The 24,241-nt window shown below is 32.7% G+C and overlaps 2 protein-coding genes across 3 annotated transcripts; both read left to right on the plus strand.

Moving 5' to 3' along the window:
* Window positions 1–8,586: 8,586 nt before the first annotated feature.
* On the plus strand, window positions 8,587–13,848 carry LOC120209910. The gene is made up of 10 exons (XM_039208793.1): window positions 8,587–8,833; window positions 8,967–9,043; window positions 9,340–9,481; window positions 9,623–9,904; window positions 10,027–10,174; window positions 11,151–12,098; window positions 12,194–12,438; window positions 12,511–12,584; window positions 13,190–13,298; window positions 13,565–13,848. The coding sequence occupies exons 2-10, from the start codon at window positions 8,988–8,990 to the stop codon at window positions 13,607–13,609; spliced, it is 2,049 nt and encodes a 682-aa protein (XP_039064724.1). The 5' UTR covers window positions 8,587–8,833; window positions 8,967–8,987; the 3' UTR covers window positions 13,610–13,848.
* A 5,812-nt stretch (window positions 13,849–19,660) lies between these two features.
* LOC120209913 lies at window positions 19,661–23,608 on the plus strand. Of its 2 annotated transcripts, none has more exons than XM_039208795.1 (5): window positions 19,661–20,263; window positions 21,208–21,520; window positions 21,667–21,774; window positions 21,866–22,536; window positions 23,302–23,608. In XM_039208795.1, exons 1-5 carry the CDS (start codon window positions 19,775–19,777, stop codon window positions 23,365–23,367), a joined length of 1,647 nt encoding a protein of 548 aa, XP_039064726.1. In that variant the 5' UTR covers window positions 19,661–19,774; the 3' UTR covers window positions 23,368–23,608. The 2 variants fall into 2 exon arrangements, with proteins under 2 accessions (XP_039064726.1, XP_039064727.1); XM_039208796.1 differs by having other exon boundaries at window positions 19,671–20,263; window positions 23,321–23,392.
* Window positions 23,609–24,241: the final 633 nt, after the last annotated feature.

Consider the following 24,241-nt stretch of genomic DNA (forward strand, 5'->3'; position numbering starts at 1 on the left):
GTCATTCGGTCATTTTGATGTTTTTATCATCCTGTGGTCTTGGTGCTCCTATGAGGATTGCGTATTACGGTTTGATCCGAGTATCCAGTGTTTATATCCCTTTTGATTTACAGGATAGTGACATTTGGTATTAGAATCGACTTTGAGATAAGTTATACTTCCGAAGATGATTTTCAGAGACTTTTTTATCTACCCGAGTCTTCAACTAACCTATATCTTTTAAACACGGACTTTTGATCAATTACTAGGCATGGACAAGATCTTTACAGGCCCAACCGTACGATTACACGTTCACTAAAGACGGGCTGAAATCCTTATCACCTACTTCATCCTCCATGCTTCATCTTCTTCTCTACAAAAACATCGATCAACGACCATTTTCTCACTGACCGTGACTCTCAATTCAAACTGATAAAATGAACCGTCAACTGCTGATGAGCTAAATTCATTTTCATCAACAAGGAATTACTATGATATCATTAAAGGATAATGAATTTTCGATCAAGTGTTCGAAATCTTTAACCTATCGGAACTTTTTATATAGAAAATCATGCAACTTCAAGAAATTGAAAGGATAATAGGTTGCAAGTTGATATACTTTGGTATTGAAACCCCAAGGTGTGAACCACATAGGAGAAGGACAAAATGATTTATTTGTTTTGTTTTTCAGGCTGAATTTGGTTCCTATCTCTTCATTACCGTAATTTGCAATTCCAAAGATAATCATGTATGGTGGTGACATGTCATGTCATGTCATGTAGGGATCGTAAACTGTGGACCCTTTGGTTGAATGGCTGTTTAGCATTCATCGATCTCTATACTCTGTACTATAAAGTTTTGAGAGATCCCATGTCTGGATATCTTTCCGTCGTATTTTCCTCTGCTATTTGGTTTCCTTTCCCGCTAATTGTATCTTCAATTGTTTTCTGTGTGATGTTTCCATGTCTGGATATCTTTCATGCCTTTTTTTGCTTCATTCTACCATATCAATTGAATTCAGCCTTTCAATTCCCAGCATCTATAATTTAATTTGATTTAAAACGTAAAATATCCATAAGCATGAATTAAGTGATTTTAATGACTTAATAATAAAATAATATATGTTCGGGATATTTTCATTCATTTAATAATAAAAGCTCAATCACCTATGCAGTGATCGTTGATGCTCGAACCTGAAATCTCTAAAAATAACAACAATTCATTTATCCTCACATCCCTAGCATTCATGTTGCTCAAACTCGGGTCATCAAGGAATAACAACAATTCATTTACACATGGTCACTTGATTCGCATTGCATATTAAATATCTTAAAACGTTTATAACTAAAATGGTTTTATGGCATACTAGATTAGGGAGGGTATAAGATTTTTGTCATATTTGGTAAATAAATAATAACATAGGGAAAAAACTTAATTACTATATAAAATTTATAATAATTTATATAAATTAAAGCAGTATTAACGCAAATTTTAAATTTTTAAAGTGATGAACTTTAGTAAAAATATTTCTTATTTTTGTTCAGATTAAATTATCTGAATGGCTAAATATTATTTACCGACAGTGATTTTCGATTAAGTAAAAATCTCTTCCTCTAAACTATATCCTTCACCTCATTTTTGTTTTTCACCAATCATTAACTGTAACTCCCTGTCAAGATTAAAAAGAACAGATCATCAAAAGCCACTATAATCTTTTTTTTTGTAACAGTAAAACACTGCTAAGTAGTGTGAACGAACTCATATTAAAGCTTTTCCTCACGCATGAGAGTATGCCTGATTTCAGCAGGCGGGCTACAGAATATCACAGGACCCAGGCTCTTATTTTTGTTAATGTACGCCATTGCGTCCGTAACTTCATTAGCTTCTCGTCTAATGAAACACAAGTATTTCTGATGCGTCTCTTTCTGATCTTTACAGCAAGCTATATATTTGTTTTCATTTTTCAAACATTGACGTTTTTGAAATTTTATATACTTTGAAGGGTTATAGTGTCCTGACGTAGTCGTTGGTAAATCCACGTAATCATCCTCAACTAAATTTATTATCTGACATTTAAATATGTTCACCTCGTAAATATACAATGAGTGATTAAATTATGAGTAATTTGAAAGTTAAGTAATTAAATCGAAATAATTTAAACTTTAATTACAAAAATAGGAGTGAAAAGATAATTGAATGATGAATGATGCAATTTACCCATGAAAATGTGTCATTACAAATAACCTTAACAACGAAGTACTAAAACGAAACAAAAATTAAACTTAGGTATGATTTTGAAAAAAATTAAAACTTTAAATATCAAAATATATCAAAACTGATAATCTAAGTACTAAAGACATAATTTACCCCTTAAATGCCACTTAAAGCAATTTAAAGGAATGACAGGTAAGCAATATTTCGGAGATAAGGATCGGCCATTTTTGAGATCTTGTTTTCTATTTTGGTACAACAAAATCTAACTTACCCTTTTGTTTTCTATTTTCATGCAAAAAAAATCTATTCTACCATCTTTTATAACTTAGTATACATAGTGTGTAAAATTAATTTTACACAATTTGACCATTTTAATCTTAAATCTTAAAATCTAAAACCCTAACTCTTTTACCTTAAAATCTAAAATACTAAACCCCTAAATCACATACCATAAAAAGACCCATAAACCCTAAAACAACAAAATGTACAAATTAAAACTTGCATAATTTGGGTGTTTCAGATAAGTTTTCTTCTTTGAACTTTATTGTTAATGAATTGTTATCGTCTACTTTATTCCTAATGAATTATACACTATAAGTATATCAAATATTCATCATGCATAATTTAATTTTTTTCTCGGTGCTTGCAGGGGCGGACCTCCATGGTGCTCGGGGTATCCCAGGCAACCCCTCATCCAAGGGCGGACCTCCATGGTGTCCGGGGTATCCCAGACAATCCCTCCACAAGTGTCACCCTTGGGGTTCTTGCAACCCCTGAATTTTTGTCCTGAATCCGCCTCTAGGTGCTTGTAATTGAGTCAAATTACTTAGTACGAATACAATACCTATATTAAAAGTGTCACCGTTAATATCACATTGAAAAATTATATAAATTTTAGGATATAATCTGTCTATGAAATTTCAGTCTATCAAAATGCATACAACAAATCAACTAATTTACACATGTTAAATTTATGGTCATACTCAAAAATGATAAGATTTTAGAGAAAGCTTGTACTTGTCATTCGCTGGCTTTAAATGTGGAACATGAAGAACTCGTCAAATTTAGATAGATTGAAATTTCGTGGTCTGCAAATTCCCCATTTATTTTGTAACCATTTTCATTTCTCATTCGATATCTGAGTTGTGACAACTTAACGACGACAACAAAAACGAGACAAGCCATCCCAAAACAACTTTGTGCTCACACGTGGTGCATGTGATACATGGGTTAGAATTCATTTATCCGGAGTAAAACTATTTTAGTTTTACATATTTTTAGGGTCGTCGAATTGAGGGAAATTTAAGGTTGATATTAACTCCTTGTTTTTTTTCAGTGAATATCTCATCACTTTCTACTGTTAATCTCAATCTTTAATTTCTTTAATTGCTTTATTTGAGTTGAGACTCTATATAAATTCGAATATAATAACTTAAACTTGATTCGAAACTTCAATCAAACTAAAATCGACCTAAATTAAATCTTGATTGATATAGATATGTACTCAATTTAACTCGAATAGAAAATAACTCAAATAAAACATAACTTGAATCTAAAGCAATTTGAATTTAATTTGCCCAAATCTGATTCGATCTGAACATCGATTAGATTTGAACTTGATTCTACCGAAAATCAACATATATATATTGACTCGACACAAAAAATATATGATATGATATTGATCATAATAAAAAATGATCGATATGATATTAATCCAACATGATTCATAACTTACTCTAGATTCTAACTAAATCTAAACTCGAAATGACCCGATTGAAATCGAACTTAAACTGAATACAATTCAAACTTAAAATGACCCGATTGAACTAGAACTCAAACCAAATACAATCCAAACTAAAAAAATGACCTGAGTCAAACTCGATGTAAACCACCTGATTATCACCTTACGTACAAGCAATAATTTAAATGCTGAAATACAAACACAAATACAATTTATATTAATTTAAGTAGAGACTTTGTTATTTTCTATTATCAAGACAACACACCAAAAACTTTCACAAAACCACATTTCATTCCACAAATCTCTCTCTCTCTCTCTCTCTATGGTTGAAAATTTTGGCGACAAATATAGCTGAACTAATGAGCATATGCATGCATGCACGCTGGTGTTTACTTTTCCTAATGGCCATGCTGAAATTGGAAATATAGGTGCCTTTATGGATGAGTATTATGAAGTGGGAATCTGAGTGGTGGGGTTATTTTGGAGGTATGTACATTAACAGGACAGGCAATGGCCTTTTGTCCTGGATCCATGGCCCTACGGCGTGCCTTATATTTGTCCGCTTCCCACCTCTAAAACAATCACTCACTTTCCCTTGTGACTTGTGACCATCTCTTTTCCCTCCGTCAATCATTTCGTATCTCCTTCCATTTGTTCTTCTCAATTATTTATTATTCACTTATAATATGTAGGCTATACTACCAGATATCCTCATGGGTTGAGTTAGAAAAATTATTTTAGGATGTTAAATTTAAAAATTATATAAAGAAAAGTGGAAAGTTTGAATTTATTTTTTCCTTAAATATTTTTTTTAAAAATTAGGTCAATTTCTTTTTTAAAGATGTCAGAAACTTATTTAAAAAAGTGGCATTATATATATATATGGAAAAAAGATAATTTTAAAAATTTTTGGATTTGACACCCCTCAATAGTACTGGTTCCGCCACTCCCCCCCCCCAAAATCTAAAAGTAAAATATAGAGAGGAATAGGCCCAAAAGCCGAAAACAAAGCAAGGGTAAGCTCTAACCGTCTAAGCCCCAAAACTAGAATGTGGATCTGCCCAAATATAGGATAGTTTATCCAATTTGGACGGTCACAATAATTTTTTAACTCCGCTTAGTTTCTAAAATTATTTTATATTTTTCTATTTAAAAGTTATTCTTTTTATGCGTGAATCAAATGACTTAGTGAATAAAATTTTATTATTTCTTGAAATATCAGGTTCGAATACCATAAACGATAAGGGTGTGAGCGTCTAATATCAAATGATTAAAGAGTCATCTTTCAAAAGATATTACGTTATACATAACCTAGATTAATAAAAAAAAATATTTTAATTTTTTTAATGGTAATTGTTGACATATTTTAATATAGGTGGTAGAATAACCTAGGTTCAAGTTATATCTATGTCAGACTGTCTAATAAATAAAAGAAATAATCATTCAAATGTCTTTCTAATTATCGAGAAGCTAAGTTGTTACGACATTTCGAGTAATTATAATCGATTTATTTAAAAAAAATTTAGATATTCCCATATTAAAATTAATGATTGAATCATGAATTAAACTAAACGATTTTCATTAACTATAATAAATCACCACAACTCAGGATATCAAAACAAAAGTAGATTAACTCGATTAATACTAGAGTGAGTTACAACCCACAACATTAGAACGATAGATCTAATGTGTTCAATTATTAGGTCTCTTACATTTCCTTTACAATTATATCTGCTATATTAAATGTGTGAAATATAAATTTTATAAAATTTAAATCATACAGAAAAGTAAAACATTCACGTGCGTACAAATAAAAAGGATGGAAGAGAATTTGAGGCTAAATATTTTAAATAGACAACATAACATGCTCACGTTGGTTAAGAATTTAGACATATAAACGTTAATAGACGACGACATGTGGGTGATGCTGTCTTCCGTTTTTGACAAAAACGACGAGACCCAATTCACAATGCATGATCTAATCATCTAAAGTAGACGGGATTTTAATTTAAGATCAAATGCGTAAAATGTTATAAAAAAGTATATATTTTTATTAATATTAAATTAATGTGATTATAATATAATATTTATTTTAAACAATTTTAATTATCTGACAATGAATACTCAATCACCTTACTGCAGTCGACACGAAGATAATTTAATTTGTGTATTATAAAAATTATATATAAAAGTATTATAAATTTGCAACAATTTATGTGTTTGATAACATTTTGTCCATGTAAGCTGTAATGATATATGTATTCAATTTTTTTTCAGCATATAATATATCTTATTACATGCGATACTTTAAAGTGATTAAATATGTTATAGTTGAGTTAACAAAAGTTAATGACTTGTTGGTACCTTACAATTCTCTCTCGTGTTATCTTCTTAGTAGTTTAAACATTATATAAACATGTTTTTTAATAACTTTTTTGTAATTAAATATATAAAAATCAAATTAACCAAAGTGATGTAAACTATGTTCAGTATTTCCTTTTTATAATTAATACTCTTTGTTTTATTTTGAAACTCATACGATGGAGCTAAATATCATTTTACATAAAATTGGTTAGATTCATAAATTTAAAAATATTTGTATCGGTAAATTCATGTTAGATTTAGGATTAGTATATATTTACTTTGAAATTTATTTTTTTAAAGATGATTTTTTATTAATTGCCTATTTTATTGATTATGTCCATAATAAAATTTTATTTTATTTCAACGTTCAGATTGAATTTTTAGAGTTCATGTTTATAAATGGTTTTACATTCTATCGTCTTATAGTTTTTTTATTAAATTAAAATGATTATAAAATAATATTTATTCTAAATATTATCAACTTTTTAAAAGTAAATGTCCAACCATCCGTGCTATAATTACCGGTGTTTGAACTAGAAATCTCAACAAATAACAATAATTTGATTTGATTCGTACTATCACATGTTATAGTTTATATTAAAAATATATAAATGATCCAATGGTTTCAATACTTCCAATCTGTCTAGATGGTTTTATTCAAATCTCTTAAAATCACTTTTTGTTCTAAACATATTTAATAGATATAGTATGATTAAAAAAATAGTTAAGTGTTATTTTTAAGCGAGTTTGAGCAAATTAATCTTTAACCAAATATAAAAAAATTAATTAATTTTTGATCTAATTAATATTGATAGCCGACCATTTAATTAAAATAATTCAGTTTGGTTGACTAACTCGGTAAAAATTGAGAGGTGAACACTCCTATTCTCAATCCCTTCACTAGGTTTCAAGTTTGATCTTTCTTCGATCTAATGATAACATCACTAATTATGTAATGGTTTAAGCTCAAATTATACTAAAAGTTAATTTTAGACGTCTATTTTTTTGTTAAAAATAAGTGTCCAATGTTTTCAAAGTTACACTTCTAGATACTTAGACTGTAACATCGTTAAATTCAGCACATTTCACATTTATACAATTTTAATTTTTATATAAATTTAAAAACTTAAAACTATAATTTATTTAAAAACCCCAATTTTTTTATAAAATTATCAACCCAAAAATTTTAAAACCCTAATTTTAATCCATTTGCATAGTTGGCTGCCACAACACCATCAATCGATAAAAAATCCAACATGTTCGGTCGAAAACCACCCAACGACAAAAAATTCTTATTTTTCGTGACTGATCGAACAACCAACGACCATGCAAACAAAATTTTGTAATCGACTGATAGAGGTTCTCCACGTTGCGATGTCAATTTTCGCTATAATCATCGTGTGAAGTATAAGGGTTCAACTGGTGGAGGTTCGTGCAATCGCACACCATCGGAGGTTTTGGCCCATTGACAGTGTTATGGCGACTGACAGTGGTAAGAGATTGAAATCATGATTTTCCAGAATTTTAAGTTTTTTTTAATAATTTCATAGAATATAAAGTTTTTTTTAAAAGATAAATTTTATTTTTAAATTTTTTTAAATAAAATTTCATATGAATGATGTGTATCAAATAATGATTTTTTTAACGACCGTTTACAGTACAAACATATAAAAATATAACATTGAAAGCGTTAGTTACCTAAAAGTGTAACAAAAAAAATTTAGACGCCTATTTTGAACAAAAAAATATTTAGATACCTAAAATTAACTTTGAGTATATTTTAGACACTTATTTTATATAAAGTCTTATATAATTAAATTTATTGAATAAATTAAAATTAAAACCAAATAAGTTTAATACGTAAATAATGATGACAATAATAATAATATATTTACATTAATTTTAAATAATTAAATAATTTAATCAACAAAATTTAAAAGTTAATAATTAAAATAAAATCTATCGCAATTATATGATTAATTTGTATTAGTTTTTAAGTTATGAGGTTTAGTTTGGTAATTTACTTTGGTTTATCTTAAATACAAAGTACAACAAAATTAAGATGGAAATATTAAAGATAAATAAGCCCGTAGTACATCGTAGGTCTCCGTCGTATTTTGTTCTTCAATCCTTCTTTTATCGTCCTCGCCTCTTCTCTTCGGATGTGGATAAAACGACAAACAAATCGATTTCATGGCGCGTGAGGCACACATCAGATCAAATCTCCATAATCTCCTCCCATAATTTCCTACTTTACCCTTCTCCTTCTCAATCTTTCTAGTTGCCTCTGTAGCTCACATCCAATAATAGTGTTAGACGTGGTGTTAACGTGTGGAATCTTACCTTCCTTCCTTGATCACGCTTTCCAAGCCAACCAAAGTCTTTCCCTCTCAACAATTTTAGTTCCTTTCATTAAATACACAACAGTTTCATCTTCTTTTTGCCCCTATTTAATTTTTTTTTGTTATGAAGTTAGAAGACTTTTGTTGCTTCCTTCTTTTTCTCTCTTCCATTTTCATGGAATTCCTTTCTTCAAGCTTTATTTTCCCTTTTCTTTTTTAAATGTATATATATAATGTTTATTTTTTTGGCTATTAATGATATGTTTAGAAAAAAATCGTATATGTCAATTTTCAAGCTGTGGTTTGATGCAATTTGAAATTAAAACAGTGCTTAGAGCTTAATTTTGATGGGGAAACACGATGAAGGACGCTCTGTTTTTCCTTTAACCAGTCTCCAGATCGGGTATTCTTTATTTATTTTTACTGTTACTATCTGTATGCTTAATCTGAATAGGGTTTCAATATGTTGACTATTTTCATGGACTCGTATTGAGTGTTGTATACAGATGCATGTTTTTCCTATATTTTGAGACCATATTTCGATGCTCTTTTTCGGTATTTGCTTTTATTATTAGAAAACAAAAAAGTCGGTTAACATCTGCTTTAGGGAAAATATCTGAATCACAGAGCTATTTGTCAGTTTTTTTTTAAATTTTTTTTTGGCATTATACGATTTTTTTGTTTAATGTCTGATTGCAGAGACTTGCAGTCTTATCTTTCGGATCTTAGCCTTTTCTTGTCCCTTGAAAGTAACAAACTCTACATTTTGGTGGACAACCGGCCATGGCTCAGGGACTTAGATTCACGCCCAGCTCACTTGTGGCAATTAATGGTTACCAAGGTTGTTGAGAACACCTTTTTGTCTTTTGATCTTTTGAATGTATCTACACTTCTTTTTTTTCTTCTTTCTAAAAAAAGGTCAGTTCATTGTAAGAAGATTATAATGAATTTGAGTGATCTTATATCTATTTACCTTTTTCAGTCCAGGTTATCTCCTTTTGCTAACACCAAAGGTCGTAGGGAAAGAAAGGATGGAAAACAAGCTTCTTCCAAATCAAATGCTAAAGATGCCAAGAAGTTTGAAAGATGGTTCTCTTTGATTGATGCTGTAATGTTGTCTAGAAAGAGGATTTTGCTACCTGTTAAGAAGCTGAGAACCTCTTCTCTTCTTAGCAGCGAGCTGCATCAGACATTGTATGGCTTCATTGTATTTGAAGTTTCATGGTCCAATGTTCGAGGTCTTAACTACTTGAATGAACTTCAGGTATTTGTTTTTGTATGTGCTCAGTATAAATACGTACATATATATATATATATATATATATTTGTTTGTTTGTGATTCACCTTCAAGGTCTTGGTGTTCACAACTTTTCTTCGCATTTTCAGACGGATACCTCTCTAGCCGTAGAGGCTAAATTTATGCGAAGATGGGAATTTGACAGCATTGATCAAGCAGCAAATTGTATATCTTCATGGTTCTCTGGAACATTCTTGGAGCAGCAGCGTCTGATAGAATACCTGAATTTATCAACTGGTATGTTTTTTCCGTAATATTTCTTTATGATTCTCGAGTTGAACAGAGTTACCTGTTATGAAGTTAGAAATTCTAAACTAGAGATGCATGTTAGCAAGCAGTGGCGGATCCAGAAATAATTTTGAGGGTGGGCACACATATGTTAACTCAAAATTTTTGAATGGGGTGGGCACAAATAAAATTTCAGTGTGGGCACCATCAATAAAATAGGTAACTAATCAAAGAAAAATCGGATTTCAGGGTGGGCATGTGCCTCGGGATGCTTTGGATCCGCCACTGTTCGCAATAACATTAGTGTTCTTAATAGTAAAGAATACTTGATCACTTTATGTCTCACTGGGTGAAGCCTATAAATAATTTACAAAATACAATAAAGATAGACTGTTCAATGTGTATCTTGATAATTTTATGGCAAGTCAAATTCTATGTTTTTGGTAATATTAGCTCATAACTTCTCTTCTTTGCTCCACTGCATTCTCTGTTCCCTATCAAGGTGAAAGAGAGTTTGCTCATTTGTTCTTATTAGCTTCCCTATCATTTACTATGCTCTGTTCCCTTTGAACAAAAAAATATTGTTTTTTAAGGACAAATATATTGTTAATACCCAAAATTCCTAGCTGTTATGAGTTATACAAGGGCTAGACATAGACCAATATTAGGGAAACTAGAACGGAGGTTGAAACAGTTAGACCTATGGCTTCCAGTCCTACTGGTTGGACTTACTGGTGCAATATGGATATTTTAGTCTCATTTATATTGTTTAATGAGTGGTTAGCCTTCTAAAGGCTATCATGTGGTAAACTCACTTATATTGTTCAAAAGGTGTGGTTATATTGGAGATGATGTTCACTGCATGTCAATTTTTCTGTTTACCACATGATAACCCTTAGAAGCCTAACCATTTTCTCTCTATTTCCTCCCTATCAATACGATAATTTGCTTTGCTGATATAGTATTTAATCTGGATGATTTTTAGGAGACGTCTTCTTTGATGCTGAACAAGATTTTCCTAGGTCGATCCCTTTGAACGACGAAGAATATATCTGTGATAGTTACAGCATTGAGGAAAACTTCCTCCATGATCATTGTGGCAATTTCAGGCTACACCCTGCGACCATGGACTGCGAAACATTTGAGCCACACACTCCTCCTCCTACTGGACCTTATAAGCGAAGGAAAGTAACTAGGGCAATTAGTACTGGACGTGAAGTTGATGTCTATTGTGAGGAACGCCGAGAGCAAGCTAGAAACTTATTGGACAACTCTAACGAAAACATAGTCGAAGCTACAGAGTATTGGGATGTTCTTATTTTTTTTAGATTTGATGATAGAGATCTCCCATTTAAATTAAAGCAAATAATAATTCCTGATCTGAGGTTACTTCGTTTACTAGAAGCGGGTCTTCCATCTTGGGTCATCTTCCTTCAATCTTATCCTGGCTTCTGCCATACCTATCGCCCATGGATGTGCCCTCTTGCTCGAGCTTTATATGTTCTGATTTCATTCACTACTGTTTTAATAGGATTTTATGATTTGTACAAAAATGTCCCTGTTCTTAAAGCAACTGCTTCTCGTTTATGTGGGCCACTTTTTCATTGGATAGAAACCTGGGAGATGGTGTCAAGGATCAAGTACTTGGGAACTATGCTATTTCTACATAACTTTCAGAAGGCTGTTGAGTGGATTTTGACGGCTACAAGTGCTATTCGATCATTTTTCTCTTTTCTTTATTTGCCACTGGCAGAACCATTTATGGGGTTGTGGGACTTCCTTTTGCCAATTTGGAGTTTGTTGAGTGAACTATTGGAAAGCTTATTTTCATCCATATGGATTGTGATTAGTTTTCTATGCAGTCTAGTGGAGACTGTCATAGAGGTTCTACTGATGCCTATATGGTTTATTGGCTCAGTTCTCTGGAACATGGGTAAGTCATCAGATCGTTCCTTTAGCTATTTCCTTATTTAAGGGCTTGGATTTTAATATATTAATTTTTTTTCTTCTTATTTCATGCTACTACAGTGACTTCTGTCTTTTATCCTATATTTTTGGTTCTTTGGGAAATATTATATGCCCCAATACGCCTGGTCCTTTTCTTGGCCAGTTTTGTGGCTTCCGTGTCTGGCTTCATCTTTGATTTGGTTGGAGATATATGGAGGTCATTAAGTAGCATAATTCGACTTGCTTCTTCAGCTTCTGAAGCTACAGTAACCAGCACATATGAGGTCTCTGTATGGCGTTCACTCTGGAATGACCTTTTTTCCCAGGTTAGAAGACATCACTGTAACTTTATAAATGTCTTTATGTTTATTATACTTGATTTTTTTGGTCATTTTCAGGTTTTTCGTGCTGTCAGAAGTATATTAAATGGATTTGTTGCTTTCTTCACAGCCTGCAACAGACATCGCCTAAGGTTTATCACATTTTTTAATTTATCCTGATCTATTATATCAGATAATTAGTTCACTCTCTTTTAAATTTAACTAGAGAACGAGTGTTAGGCATTAAGCTTGAAGTATTATTGCCCGGGTTCCCCCAATTACCGTTCCATCTATGAGATGGTGTTTTTCACCATTCCTACTTAACTCATTAGATGGAGTGTTCTCCATTACATACATCCACGCATCCATATGTTTTTTAACTGTTTGTTCTTCATTACATACCTTGGGTTCAACTATGATGAGAATGAAAATATACCTTTGCAAATTTCCCTCATAGAGTAATCTGTTACCACCCTAAAAATTGCTTTGCAAGTCTTCCTTGCAAAATAAACTTTTAGAGTTCCCTATCACATGGGCTATTCATCAATATGGATATATTATTCTCCGATTAATTTCACCATATGATCGTTTTGATATACCAGTCCACACTATTCATTTGTGAGTTCTTTGGGATAATTCTCTTTTGATTGCTCTCAAACTTCTGACTTGTTTTCCCCTGATGATATACCATCTCCTGTTTGAACTAAGCTCAAGTGTATTGTCTTTGACATGGTCATTTTGGTTCTATGGTATACAGCATTTACAATCATGTACAAGATGTCATTCAAAGACACTTTGGTGGAGTCCCTGGATCACAAACCACGGATCCAAGACGAAGCAAATCAACCCATGGAAATCAATATCAAGTAAGCAATCATATAGTTGATATTTATTTAGTCTGGAGCTCTCATTTCCATATGCTATATTTGCATCATATGGCTGACATGAACTCTAAGTTACATTGACTCGAGTATCTGATTCCTATGCCCTATTATGTTTGATATGGGTACTTTAGGCATAAAAAAAGGAAGAGTCATGGTAACGTTGCATGAATTTTTACTTGCTGCTGATGCTAATGCTAATGCTAAGCACGTTGGATGTGTAGCATCTTAAGTCTTGTTTTTCATCACAGATTTTTACGGTGAGAAGGAGAAGAGTCCATAGTAGAAAAATGTAGTCCTCCGACTTTGCCATCGAGTTCAAAATATGCAAGATTGTATCCTTTCTCATAATCAAAACCAAACCAAAATAGTAATATCTATATAGGACCCTAAAGGCATAGGTTAAGACTTTTAGAGAGAATTTCATTCTTTTATTCCTTCTGTGTATTCATTCTACATGTTTAGCTTCTGGCGAATGTATATTATGTAAAGTTAGTTTGTATATTTTTATGTGAAAAAAGGGTTTGGAATTTAATCATGTTTTATTTAGGGATGATAAATGCTTTTTCGGACTTGATTCATACTGTTTGTTGTAGTGTTGAGTAATATGCCAATGTATTTGATTTCGTAACCTATGTTTAGGTTTTTGTAAACTGAAAAAGAACTCATCTTACGAGAAAGCTTTTCTAGTGCGACGACATACTGTCTTTTAAAATTAAAACGCAAAATATTGGAGTTAGACATGATGAATGTTTCAATTAAAACAAGAGAAGTAAAATCTATAATGGGAATGAAAATTAATTATTTTTTACAAATCTGATTTTAAATTTATTAAAATATAGAGTGTTTTTTTATTAATTTAGGGTGATCGTAAAAGCTGAAAACTCAAATATTTTACAGTTGTTATTGTTCGAATTTAAAAAGATAATAATTATCCTTTTAATTATTGAAATTGAAATTATTTGATTAATGTATTAAACCATGAAAGTTGAACATGATAGAACAGAAATGATGGGAATAACCACCTCAACCGTCTGCGGTTCCTCACAAAAAGCCTCTGCCCACAACGTGGAATTCTCCAAGAAAAAAAAATATTTTCTACATAAATATGAGGGAAGTTGGACGAAGAACAACGCATTTGCTGGGAAATTTGCACATGTAAGACGAGAAAAAATATTTCACCGTATAAAGTTTTCCTTGTCAAAGTCGCGTGAATTGTCAGGCGTCTTTAGTTTTCCCAAATAACATCCATGAAAATATAAAACAAAGAAAAAAGGTCAGTGATGGAGATAATACATTTTGATCCATGAGTCTTCCTCAAAAAAGTTGAAAAATGGTGTTCCCAGCCTCTTCTCTTATCATTATAATAATAACCTTAGTTTAAGAAATAATATGATAAAATACTACTCTGTCCGTCCTATACAAGATATTTATTATTGATTTTTGTTTTTTTTTAAATTTTGATTAATTATTATTTAAAATTATTATTGATAAAAATATATTAAAATATATTTTAAAAACCTTCAATTAATTAGTTTTTAAATATATATTTTACAAAATTTAATTATTTACAATATTTAAGATAATTAAAATTAAACTTTAAAAATTTTAATTTTTTAAAAATCAATAAGAGAAGTCTTTTATGAGACGGATGAAGTATGATAGAAGCCTTATATGAAAAATATTTTTTTTTGTAAGAAAAGAAAACCACTGCAGTCTCGGTGGTAGGTCTACATTCAGTATTAAAGATCTCCAAGCTTTCAGGTGGAGGGTGTTGGAATACCACCGTCTCAAACGACAAGGTGGGGCCGAGTCCCGCCATTTTGTCTGCAAGGCAGTTTGCCGTTTGGGGAATGTGTGTGAACCGAAGGTTCCAGTTCCTACACACACACACACATATATATATATCTTCTTATCCTGAGAACAACGGCCGAATCATGAGTAGTATTTGTGAAGTTAATGAGGCGAATAGCTGCTGCATTGTCCGTCTCCACCTCAAGCAAGCGAATTCCATGCTCCCAAACAAGGTGGAGGCCTGTAAGAATTGCTAAGAGTTCCGACTGCAGAATGTTGGTGCAGCCAATCTTCCTGGCGAAGCCTTTAACCTAGTCGCCATTGGTGCTCCGAATAACTCCCCCACTTGAGGCTCGCATCGACGAGGGATTGACGGCACCATCCGTATTAAGCTTGAAGAACCCTGGAGGTGGCAGTTTCCAAGTTGTCCGCATATTGGCCGAGGCACTGTGTGCTTTGCTTTGAATCGCTTTCATAACTGTCCCCGCCCAAGCTTTGGCCTCTTGAATTGTGTCCACTGCTGCCCGAACCTTCCGATGGAAAACAAACTCGTTCCGATTCTTCCATAACTTCCATATGATAATGCCAAATAAATGTCACCAATGCCAGGCTTCAGTCCGAATCCCGGCAAAGGTACAAAGATTTAGATTCAGCCAGTCCAGTAAAGTTAAAGAAGAAAATAAATGCATTTTAAGTTGATCCGGAATCAGTTGATCTCATGCTTGATAGCAGTCACGGAACACACGAAGCATAGTTTCTTCGGTAGAGCCGCAACTTGGACAGCTCGGATCGTCCGTAATCCCGCGCCTGTTCCGCTCAGCAGTGGTCATTAGCTTTGGTGTAACGCCGTCCAGAGTATTTGTTTGACGCCTTGGGGACCATCAAATTGCCAAGTCAGCTTCCAGCGGTTATCCGTAACAATATTATCATCATTCTGGAGCATTCGAAATGCCGAACGAACAATGTACTCGTTAACTTGGTCCAAACGCCGAACAGGTTTATCCGCCCAAACATCCTCTCTCAGGCACGGCATGTCCACTATCCATTGGAGCAAGTCCTCATCGAGGACATGACTGAGAAGCTCAATGTTCCAGCCTCCCTCGTTTGTAATGAAATCCCTTACGACAGCCTGGAGAAAGACAATCTGGTTCGGGGATACTAGCTCAGCAAGAATGTCCTGGTCTGGGATCCAAGCATCAAACCAGAAAAGAGCACGACCACCATCTCCTACGACTAGTCAATATTGCCGCAGATATGAGGCCAAATCCACGCCAAGGATTTCCAAATAAAGGACCCCTCCTCGCCTCAAGCGTATTCGGCACGGATTACTTGATTTTATACTTCGCGCGCATTATACTGGCCCAAAGAACCGGATTCGTCACAAAGCTATGCTCCCAACTTGATTAGGAACGCATCGTTCTGCATACATTCTCATGGGTGTTCAAAATTTCGGTTAACAGATTAAACCGACTGAATAAAAAAAAATCGGTTAATTGGTCGGTTAATTTTAAGTTCTAATGGTTAATTATTATTTTAAAGTTCGGTTATAGGTTAATCCGGTTCGAAATGAATGAATTAACTGAAATTTTTAAATATTTAAAATATTATTTATATATTAATAGCTTTAGGAGTGTTTAAATTTCGGTTTTAACCGAATCAATCGACCGGACAAACCGAAGTAGCCAAAAATATTAAATATTTAATATATGTTATTTAAAATTTTGGTTAACCAGGTTAACCGATTGATTAACCGAACTTTATTCGGTTAGGTTAATTATTTTTGAAGAGTTTTTAATTTAATTAACAATTAAAATGAAAAATATTTTAATTAATAAAATTTTAAAAGTTCGATTTAGTCAGTTAACCGAACCGACCGATTGAACATCATCCTTCTTGAGCAAACTTGCCCGTACTTGCTAAATTCCATATGCCCATTAAATGCCACTTACAAATTTCTAAGTCATCTTTGCCTACATTCCACTTCCCTCGACAATTAATTTAAGATAATTTTTAATCTAGATTATTATATTTAATCTAAAAGTTATATAAATTTATAATATTTTTAGTTGTAACTGAAAATATTACATTGAAGTAATTTTACTGTTTACAATTAAAAAAGTATATAAATTTAATAATTGAAAATATTAAAAAAAATATTATAGAGGAGATAACATTTTGGGTTCAACTTAAAATGTTATTCTATATAACCAAAATAGTCATATTCTTGATAATATTTTCAATTGTAATCAATTTATGTAGTTTTTTTAATATGGTAAACTATACCATTAACTACTTAATTATTACTTCTTTTCATTTTTACCACCAGTTTTGAAATTTTGTCAATCCGATCATCCAACTATTTAAATTCATTCAATCAAGCTACTAGTCGTTAATATTTAACAGAAGTGTTGACTACACAGTTAATAAAATAGGCACAATTACATATTTGATCCTTGATATTTATTCATTTTATTAATTTTTTTATAATTTTAATTTAATTTAATAAATTTAATCTCCAATAATCCCCTCATTTGTTAATAGTTCACAAGGTTTTGCATATAAGTTACTATAACTAATGGCAGAGGAAAAAAACTAACATGCTTTTAAAGGGATTCAAACTTGAGAATTTAAGATGGAGAGCAAACACCTTAGCAATTAAGCCAAGCCCTATACTATATTAAATTTACAATATTTTCTATGTATAATCATTAAATTGACTTTTTTAAGAAAATAAAAAAGTAATATTTAATCTTTTTTTTATAATTTCTTTATATATAATCATTAATTAATCTTTTCAATGTAATTAATAATTTTAATCCCTTAATTTTATATACTATTTATATTTATTTGGTCCCTCAATGTTTTTTTCTTTTTCCTAGTTGAATTAGTCATCTGGAGCTTCTGGGAACTCGGTATAATGATATGGTGAATCAATTCAACAAAAGCCAGAGGTTAGTGGTTTCGTTGACTAGCTATATGCTTTGTTGGAGGCTGTGCCTTTTCCCAAGATATGGCTTACCGTTTTGCAGGAAGTTCCAAGTCGAACCAAGATCGCAGGAGTCTTATTTCAGGAAAACTGCTGAACATGTTGGTTAATTTAATGATTACATTGAAAAGGTAGATTTAATGATTATATATAGAAAAATTATAAAAATTTAAATTTAAATCTTACTGTTTTTTATTTATTTAAATTTAATTTAATGATTATATAGAAAATATTTTAAATTTAACCAAATATAGGATTTGGTTTAATTGCTAAGGTGTTTACATTCCCTCTTAAATTCCTAATTTTGAAACTCTTTACGAGCATGTTAAATTCTTTTTTTTTCTTTGCTATTAGTTATAATAACTTGCATACAAAAAACTTTAAGCTATTAGCAGGTGAGGGGCTCAGGCTTCTCCTAGAGAAATTGTAGGTCGCTCGTTCATTTCCCCGTTGTAAATTAATTTTTCTCAATATTTTGTATCTAATAAAGTAGTGACACATGTTATCATATAATTAAAATACAAAATAAAATAATTTAAATTATTAAAGTAAAAAAATATGTTTTAATCACAGTGACATATATCACTATTTAATTGAAGATTAAATTTATTAATGTCACTATTTAATTGAAGATTAAATTTATTAAATTGAATTTAAATTATGGTCAAACTGACAATGTACATAAATATTGAAAATCAAATATTTAATTATACTTATTTTATTAACCTCATATCAATACTTTCATTAAATATTAACGGCATAACTTGATTAAATGAATTTAAATAATTAAATAATCTCAAAAAGATATAATATTATATTAATAAGTTGTATTTATTTATCTAACAATGTAGGGAGCTGCATTGGCTAAATGACTGAGTAAATGAGTAGGAAAAAATTCTCAGTATAATTCAATCATGGATTATTTTTTCATCTAGAGTGAATTATTACCAGCCCAAAGATATTAGATGTTTCATGCATCTTCAAACTTAAATATGAAGACTCCACGCTTCTTCATAATCATTTTTCCCTCGCGAGGAAGCCGAACTGCATGATGCTCTTACCGTTTCTCCCCTCAGTCGAGCAACCTGTTAGCTACTGGGGATGATCTTAGTGAAGAGGATCTGTTTTGGGTTGAAGAAGCCCCCGATCGTGGAAGCGCAAATGGCAGTGGGCTCTCGGTTTCTGGATCCTCCATAGCCCTTTCTGGTTCGAAGGTCTCGCTAGTTCTCCTTTTTCTTGCTGCGTCGTCCGTTTCATCATTTTTTCATCTGGGTTTGGCAGTTTGGTTCGAATGATTGGCTTCTCCTTTTGGTAAAGTGTGTTTTGAGCTGGGTTTATTTTCTTTCGGCTTTCCTTTTGTTGGGATGAGCTGGTTTCCACTAGTTGTGTTTTGGGTCCCGTGCTTTTATTATTTAGTTTTCTGTTTTGAGATTTTTTTTTATCTTTTATTGCTTATGTTTAATGAAGCTAAAGATTAATTCTAAAATATAATAATATCATTTATTATAATTACTGATATTTGAATTCGTGATGTGTAATAACAACAATTTTTAACTACTTCGTGCATAAGTTGTATTTTAGACTTCTACTGTTTCTTCGCAACTAAGCTTGTGTCTTTATAAAATGGATCCAAAGCTTTTCCAATCTGTTAGCTGAATTTGAAGAAGGTCTAAAACTGAAAATGGAAGCTGAATTTGAAAGGCGTTGCGAAGGAGGAGGCCAGGATCCAAGATCAATTGTAACAATATCCACACCTCCGCCATCATCAAGACTATCTGAAAGAAAGCTCAAAGACAAATGCTTTAGGTGCGGGAATCAAGGTCACTGGGCACAAGATTGCCGTTCCACCACTACCCCGACAAAGAATGCTTCGTCTCACCCCTCCACTCCTCCGCCGGACGCCCACCACTTCCCCGTGCTGCGTTGCCATTGCGGCGTCGCTTGCACGCTTTGTGTTTCCCGCCGCGACGTCAGTCTTGGCAGAAGGTATTATGCTCGCAAGTGCGACTGCGGTGCTGCCAAGGGGAGCTGGTCGGGTCCGAATTTTTACAAATGGTGCGAGGATGTCAAGGCACCTCTGTGCAGGTGCGGCGCCGGAGCATGCACGATCAATTTCCTGGAAGACAGCTACGGGAACTATGTTAAGTACTATACATGCCGTATTAGAACGGTATGCTCATTTCTCTCCATCTTTTCCTCCATTTTGGAGACTGGGTGGGCTTGATCTTGTTAGAATTTTCATTCTTTTTAGATCCATATCTCTGTTTAGTTCCAAAGTTTTGTTAATAGAATTGGGTAAATTTGGTTGTTTTTATTGGCGTTATTATATTAAAAAATCCCTTTAATTTTTTAAAAAAAGTAACCTCAAACTGTCTATATTCTATATTAAATTATTTTATCTGAAAAAATTGATGGTTTTAGGTCTTATAAAACGTGATATAATTAAACGCGTTTTATAAGATTTGAAATAGTCTTTCGTTGGTTGTTTTTTTAATTAATCTGACATGAGGGTTATTTTAAAAAAATAATTACTGGAGGTTTTTAATATAATAACGCCATTTTTATCGCCATGTTTCTGTTTAGCAACTGTGTCGTTTGAAGCACTCCAATAGAAGATCTGGGGATCGAGGATGAATGTCAACTAAACTAATTCTCTTTGTTAGAAATGATGACATTTAAGTTTTTTTTTTAATTTGTTCTTGGGTGATGAACTTTTTCTTTTTCCCTATTTTTTATACCCACAATTAAATTAAACTACATTGTTTTGTAATATGCGTGGGAATGCAATTTTGGTTTTCTGGAACAAGATTTTTGGTTCTCATGCTTTGATCTTAAAAAATCAGATGATGCTAAATCGAGATTCTCCATGACTGTCAATCTGTCATTTCATATAAATGAACATTAATATTAACTCAGAGAATCTCAGGCATGGCATTTTTAGTTGTATTTATCTATTTGAATAATGCTGACCATGGCATTTGTTGTTCTTTCTTATTGTCTTGAGATTGATCAACATATTAGGAATGCTAGTTAACTATTTATCATATTGTTTTGCATTTCCGATTGATCATTGCTGGAACTGTTCACTGGAGTCTAATAATGATTATTACATAGGGGCATGGATCGTGTGGTTTCTTGCTGTTTGAAAGTTTTCCAAGTTCATTGCCAAGGTCTGTGGAGATAGATAAAGGACAATCAATATCGAGTCCGCAGAATGGGGAGCCACCACATATCAGTAGTTGCGAGGATGAATGTTCCGTACCCAGTTCTTCGACCAGAAACATTTCTATTCATGAAGTCGAGACGAGCGATTTTGCGGTAGGGAAAGGGCACCGTATTTCCTGTCCAATGTCTTGGTCTGATATCCCTTCCCGTCAAAAAGAGTTCCAGAATCAGATGTCTGCTGCTGGGAATTCATCAAATGGATGTAGGCATCATTGGCAGGGTTTTTCTTTGTGTGTTTTTCAATTGTTGCTTTATGATGTTATGCATTGCAGCTGTTTCATTCTTCATTCGTTGATTTCGCTGCATCTGCTTCTGCAATCAGGTAAAAGTTTCCGGTTTTGATGACAGGTAAAGCTCTTCGAATCATGGGTCGCTGTGTTCATGGTTGGGCTGGAAGGCTTGCTTTCCCTCCTCGGGTCTTAGCAGCAGATCCTCCTCTTCAGCATTTCTTTCGCTGTAAGTACGATTATAGACATGAATTCTATTGTTTCTTCAAAGCCGCTAGTTAAAAATTATAACTCTAGTTTTTTTTTATACTTTTCAACAGGTATATTACCTTTGTTTGATCCAATTGTAGTTTCTGATTATGCCAATATATCTGTTGGTGGAAGTTCAAGCATAATCCCTCGTGCTTATTCAAATGCTGAAGTTGATGAAGAATCACAAAATGCGCTTGGGCACGATACTCAACTACTGACTGTTTCTTTAGGGACTTCAAGCCGAAAAAGATCGTTTTCTTTTATGCAAGACGGTGTAGACAATCCGGTATGGAAGAAAGTTGGAAAGCATCTGCCGAAAGACCTCAGTCTTCTGGTGTCAACGGATCCATCTGATCATAGTACCATATTTCTGACAGCGAATGATACTTTTGTTGATTTGGCTAGTCCGTCTATTGAGTTCAAACATTCCGCTGGGTGTTCAACGAAGTCTAATCGGTGTGTATCAAGAGTAGCGGGGACGGAGTTAGCTCTCCAAAAGAGCTGCAATCAGCAGGAGCCAACCATCCTGCAAAATATTGAACCAGTCGCTCAATTGGCTTCTCATTTTAAGGAAACGCTTCATCAAATTGGGGAACTTGAAACTTTTCTTCTAAATATTGCCAAGGATTTGGGGCAGTCGATGAGAAGTATGCAGGCTACGTACCAAGAGCTGACGAAAGCTTTGAAACTTCCAGAGGCCGAAGTCGAGCAATGCATGGCGGGTACAACAGTAGATCAGGTAAGAATTCACCTTAAGCTCAATATCTATGTTATTCGGACTTGCATACGAGTGTTGTTTATAGATATGTATTCGACACAGGTTTTTTTTTTTTTTTTTTTTAATTTCTTACATGTGTTTGGAGGGTTCTTGGAGGTAGGGGTGTGTACCCGAAATTTTCAGGTCGGTGATTTCTCGGTCCCTGTCTCGACTTAGATGTTACCGGGTACCCGTATTTTGCGGGTACTCGGTACCCGATTTTTTTATTTTTAAATTATTAATTTAAAAAATATATATATAAATTTAAATGTTCAAAACTTCGAATTACATACTCTAATATTCGAACATAAAATTTAAAAGTTCGAAATACAAAATCTAATAATCCATAATATAAATAATTCATTATATTATATTATATATATATATATATATAAACTAACCGGGTACTCGAAAAAACTAAATTTTGTGACCCGGGCCCGATCCGAAAAATGCCGGGCTGGGTACCCGACCCGATCAGATAAATTTTTTAAAAAATTACCCGATTTTTTTAGGTCCGGATCGGCAAGTCGACGGATCTGGTAGTTTTATATACCCCTACTTGGAGGGTCAATACTTACTCCTTGGATATATGTCATACATGTTGTTCTCTTTAGAGGGTGTAAGTTCGAACAACTGCTTCTGTAGGGTGTGTATGATGTCAAATAATTTAAGATAAATTTTAAACACATATTACCTTATAATCGTCCCATAGTAGTCGCACATTTAATTTTTTTTTGAAATTGACAGAGTTTATATGTGCATTTAGACATGCTCAGCAGGAAGGAAGAGACAGAGGATGGTAGAGCTACCTAATGGATCAGAGTGATGTAAGACGGCAGGAAAAAGTGCAGAAAGCAAAGCTTGTTTAGATTAGAGGACAGAAAATAAAAGATGCATATAGTGCAGTTATATTTTGTCATCCATGAGATTCTTAATTTTGACCAAATAATTATATATCATTAAATTATGTACACGTTTTAATTAAACACAAACTATAATAGTCTGGTTCAATTCGAAGTTTGAGTCCACCGTTGATTTGATCTCTTTTCATTGCCTGAGGTGCTGTGTTAGGTGGTTGCTATGTACTCTGGATTGGTTCGATTTTTTTTCATTGTAGAAGATGCATAATTTTATGTTTCAAGAGATAAATTTATTAAATTTTAATGGACGGATAAATTATCAATAACAATATATAAAATTTTAAAATTTTCAAGACAATCATTCATCTCAACCCTCTGGATCCATCCTTGAAGAACATATATTGCATTGTTATTATATGTTGAATGAGTATAATAGAATAATATTTAGTATTTTTTTAAGAAGCAACTAATTTTATTTCAAATAATAAATATCTCAAATTATAATAAAAATTTATAATCACAATCGTAAATTAAACACAAATTAGGAAAAAAAATTATAATCATTGAAACAAAACTAACAACTTAAGATCACATAAGTAGCATACTGATAAAGATTAAATCTAATCAAGAAACTCGAACAAAGATAGATACAAACATATCTGATCGCATCAGCAAACTAATCACAAAAGGATATCAAGCTATTGAAAGACCACCGACAAACCGTAAATCAGACTCGAGCGACGTGAAAAACTATCCACGAATGCAAATCAGGTATCCAAATCCAATCTGAGTGTCAAAAGTAGGGAAGATCACAAGATATCAGATAA

Source organism: Hibiscus syriacus, unplaced genomic scaffold, assembly GCF_006381635.1.
Source record: "Hibiscus syriacus cultivar Baekdansim isolate YM2019G1 unplaced genomic scaffold, ASM638163v2 tig00020837_pilon, whole genome shotgun sequence".
Lineage (NCBI taxonomy): Eukaryota > Viridiplantae > Streptophyta > Magnoliopsida > Malvales > Malvaceae > Hibiscus > Hibiscus syriacus.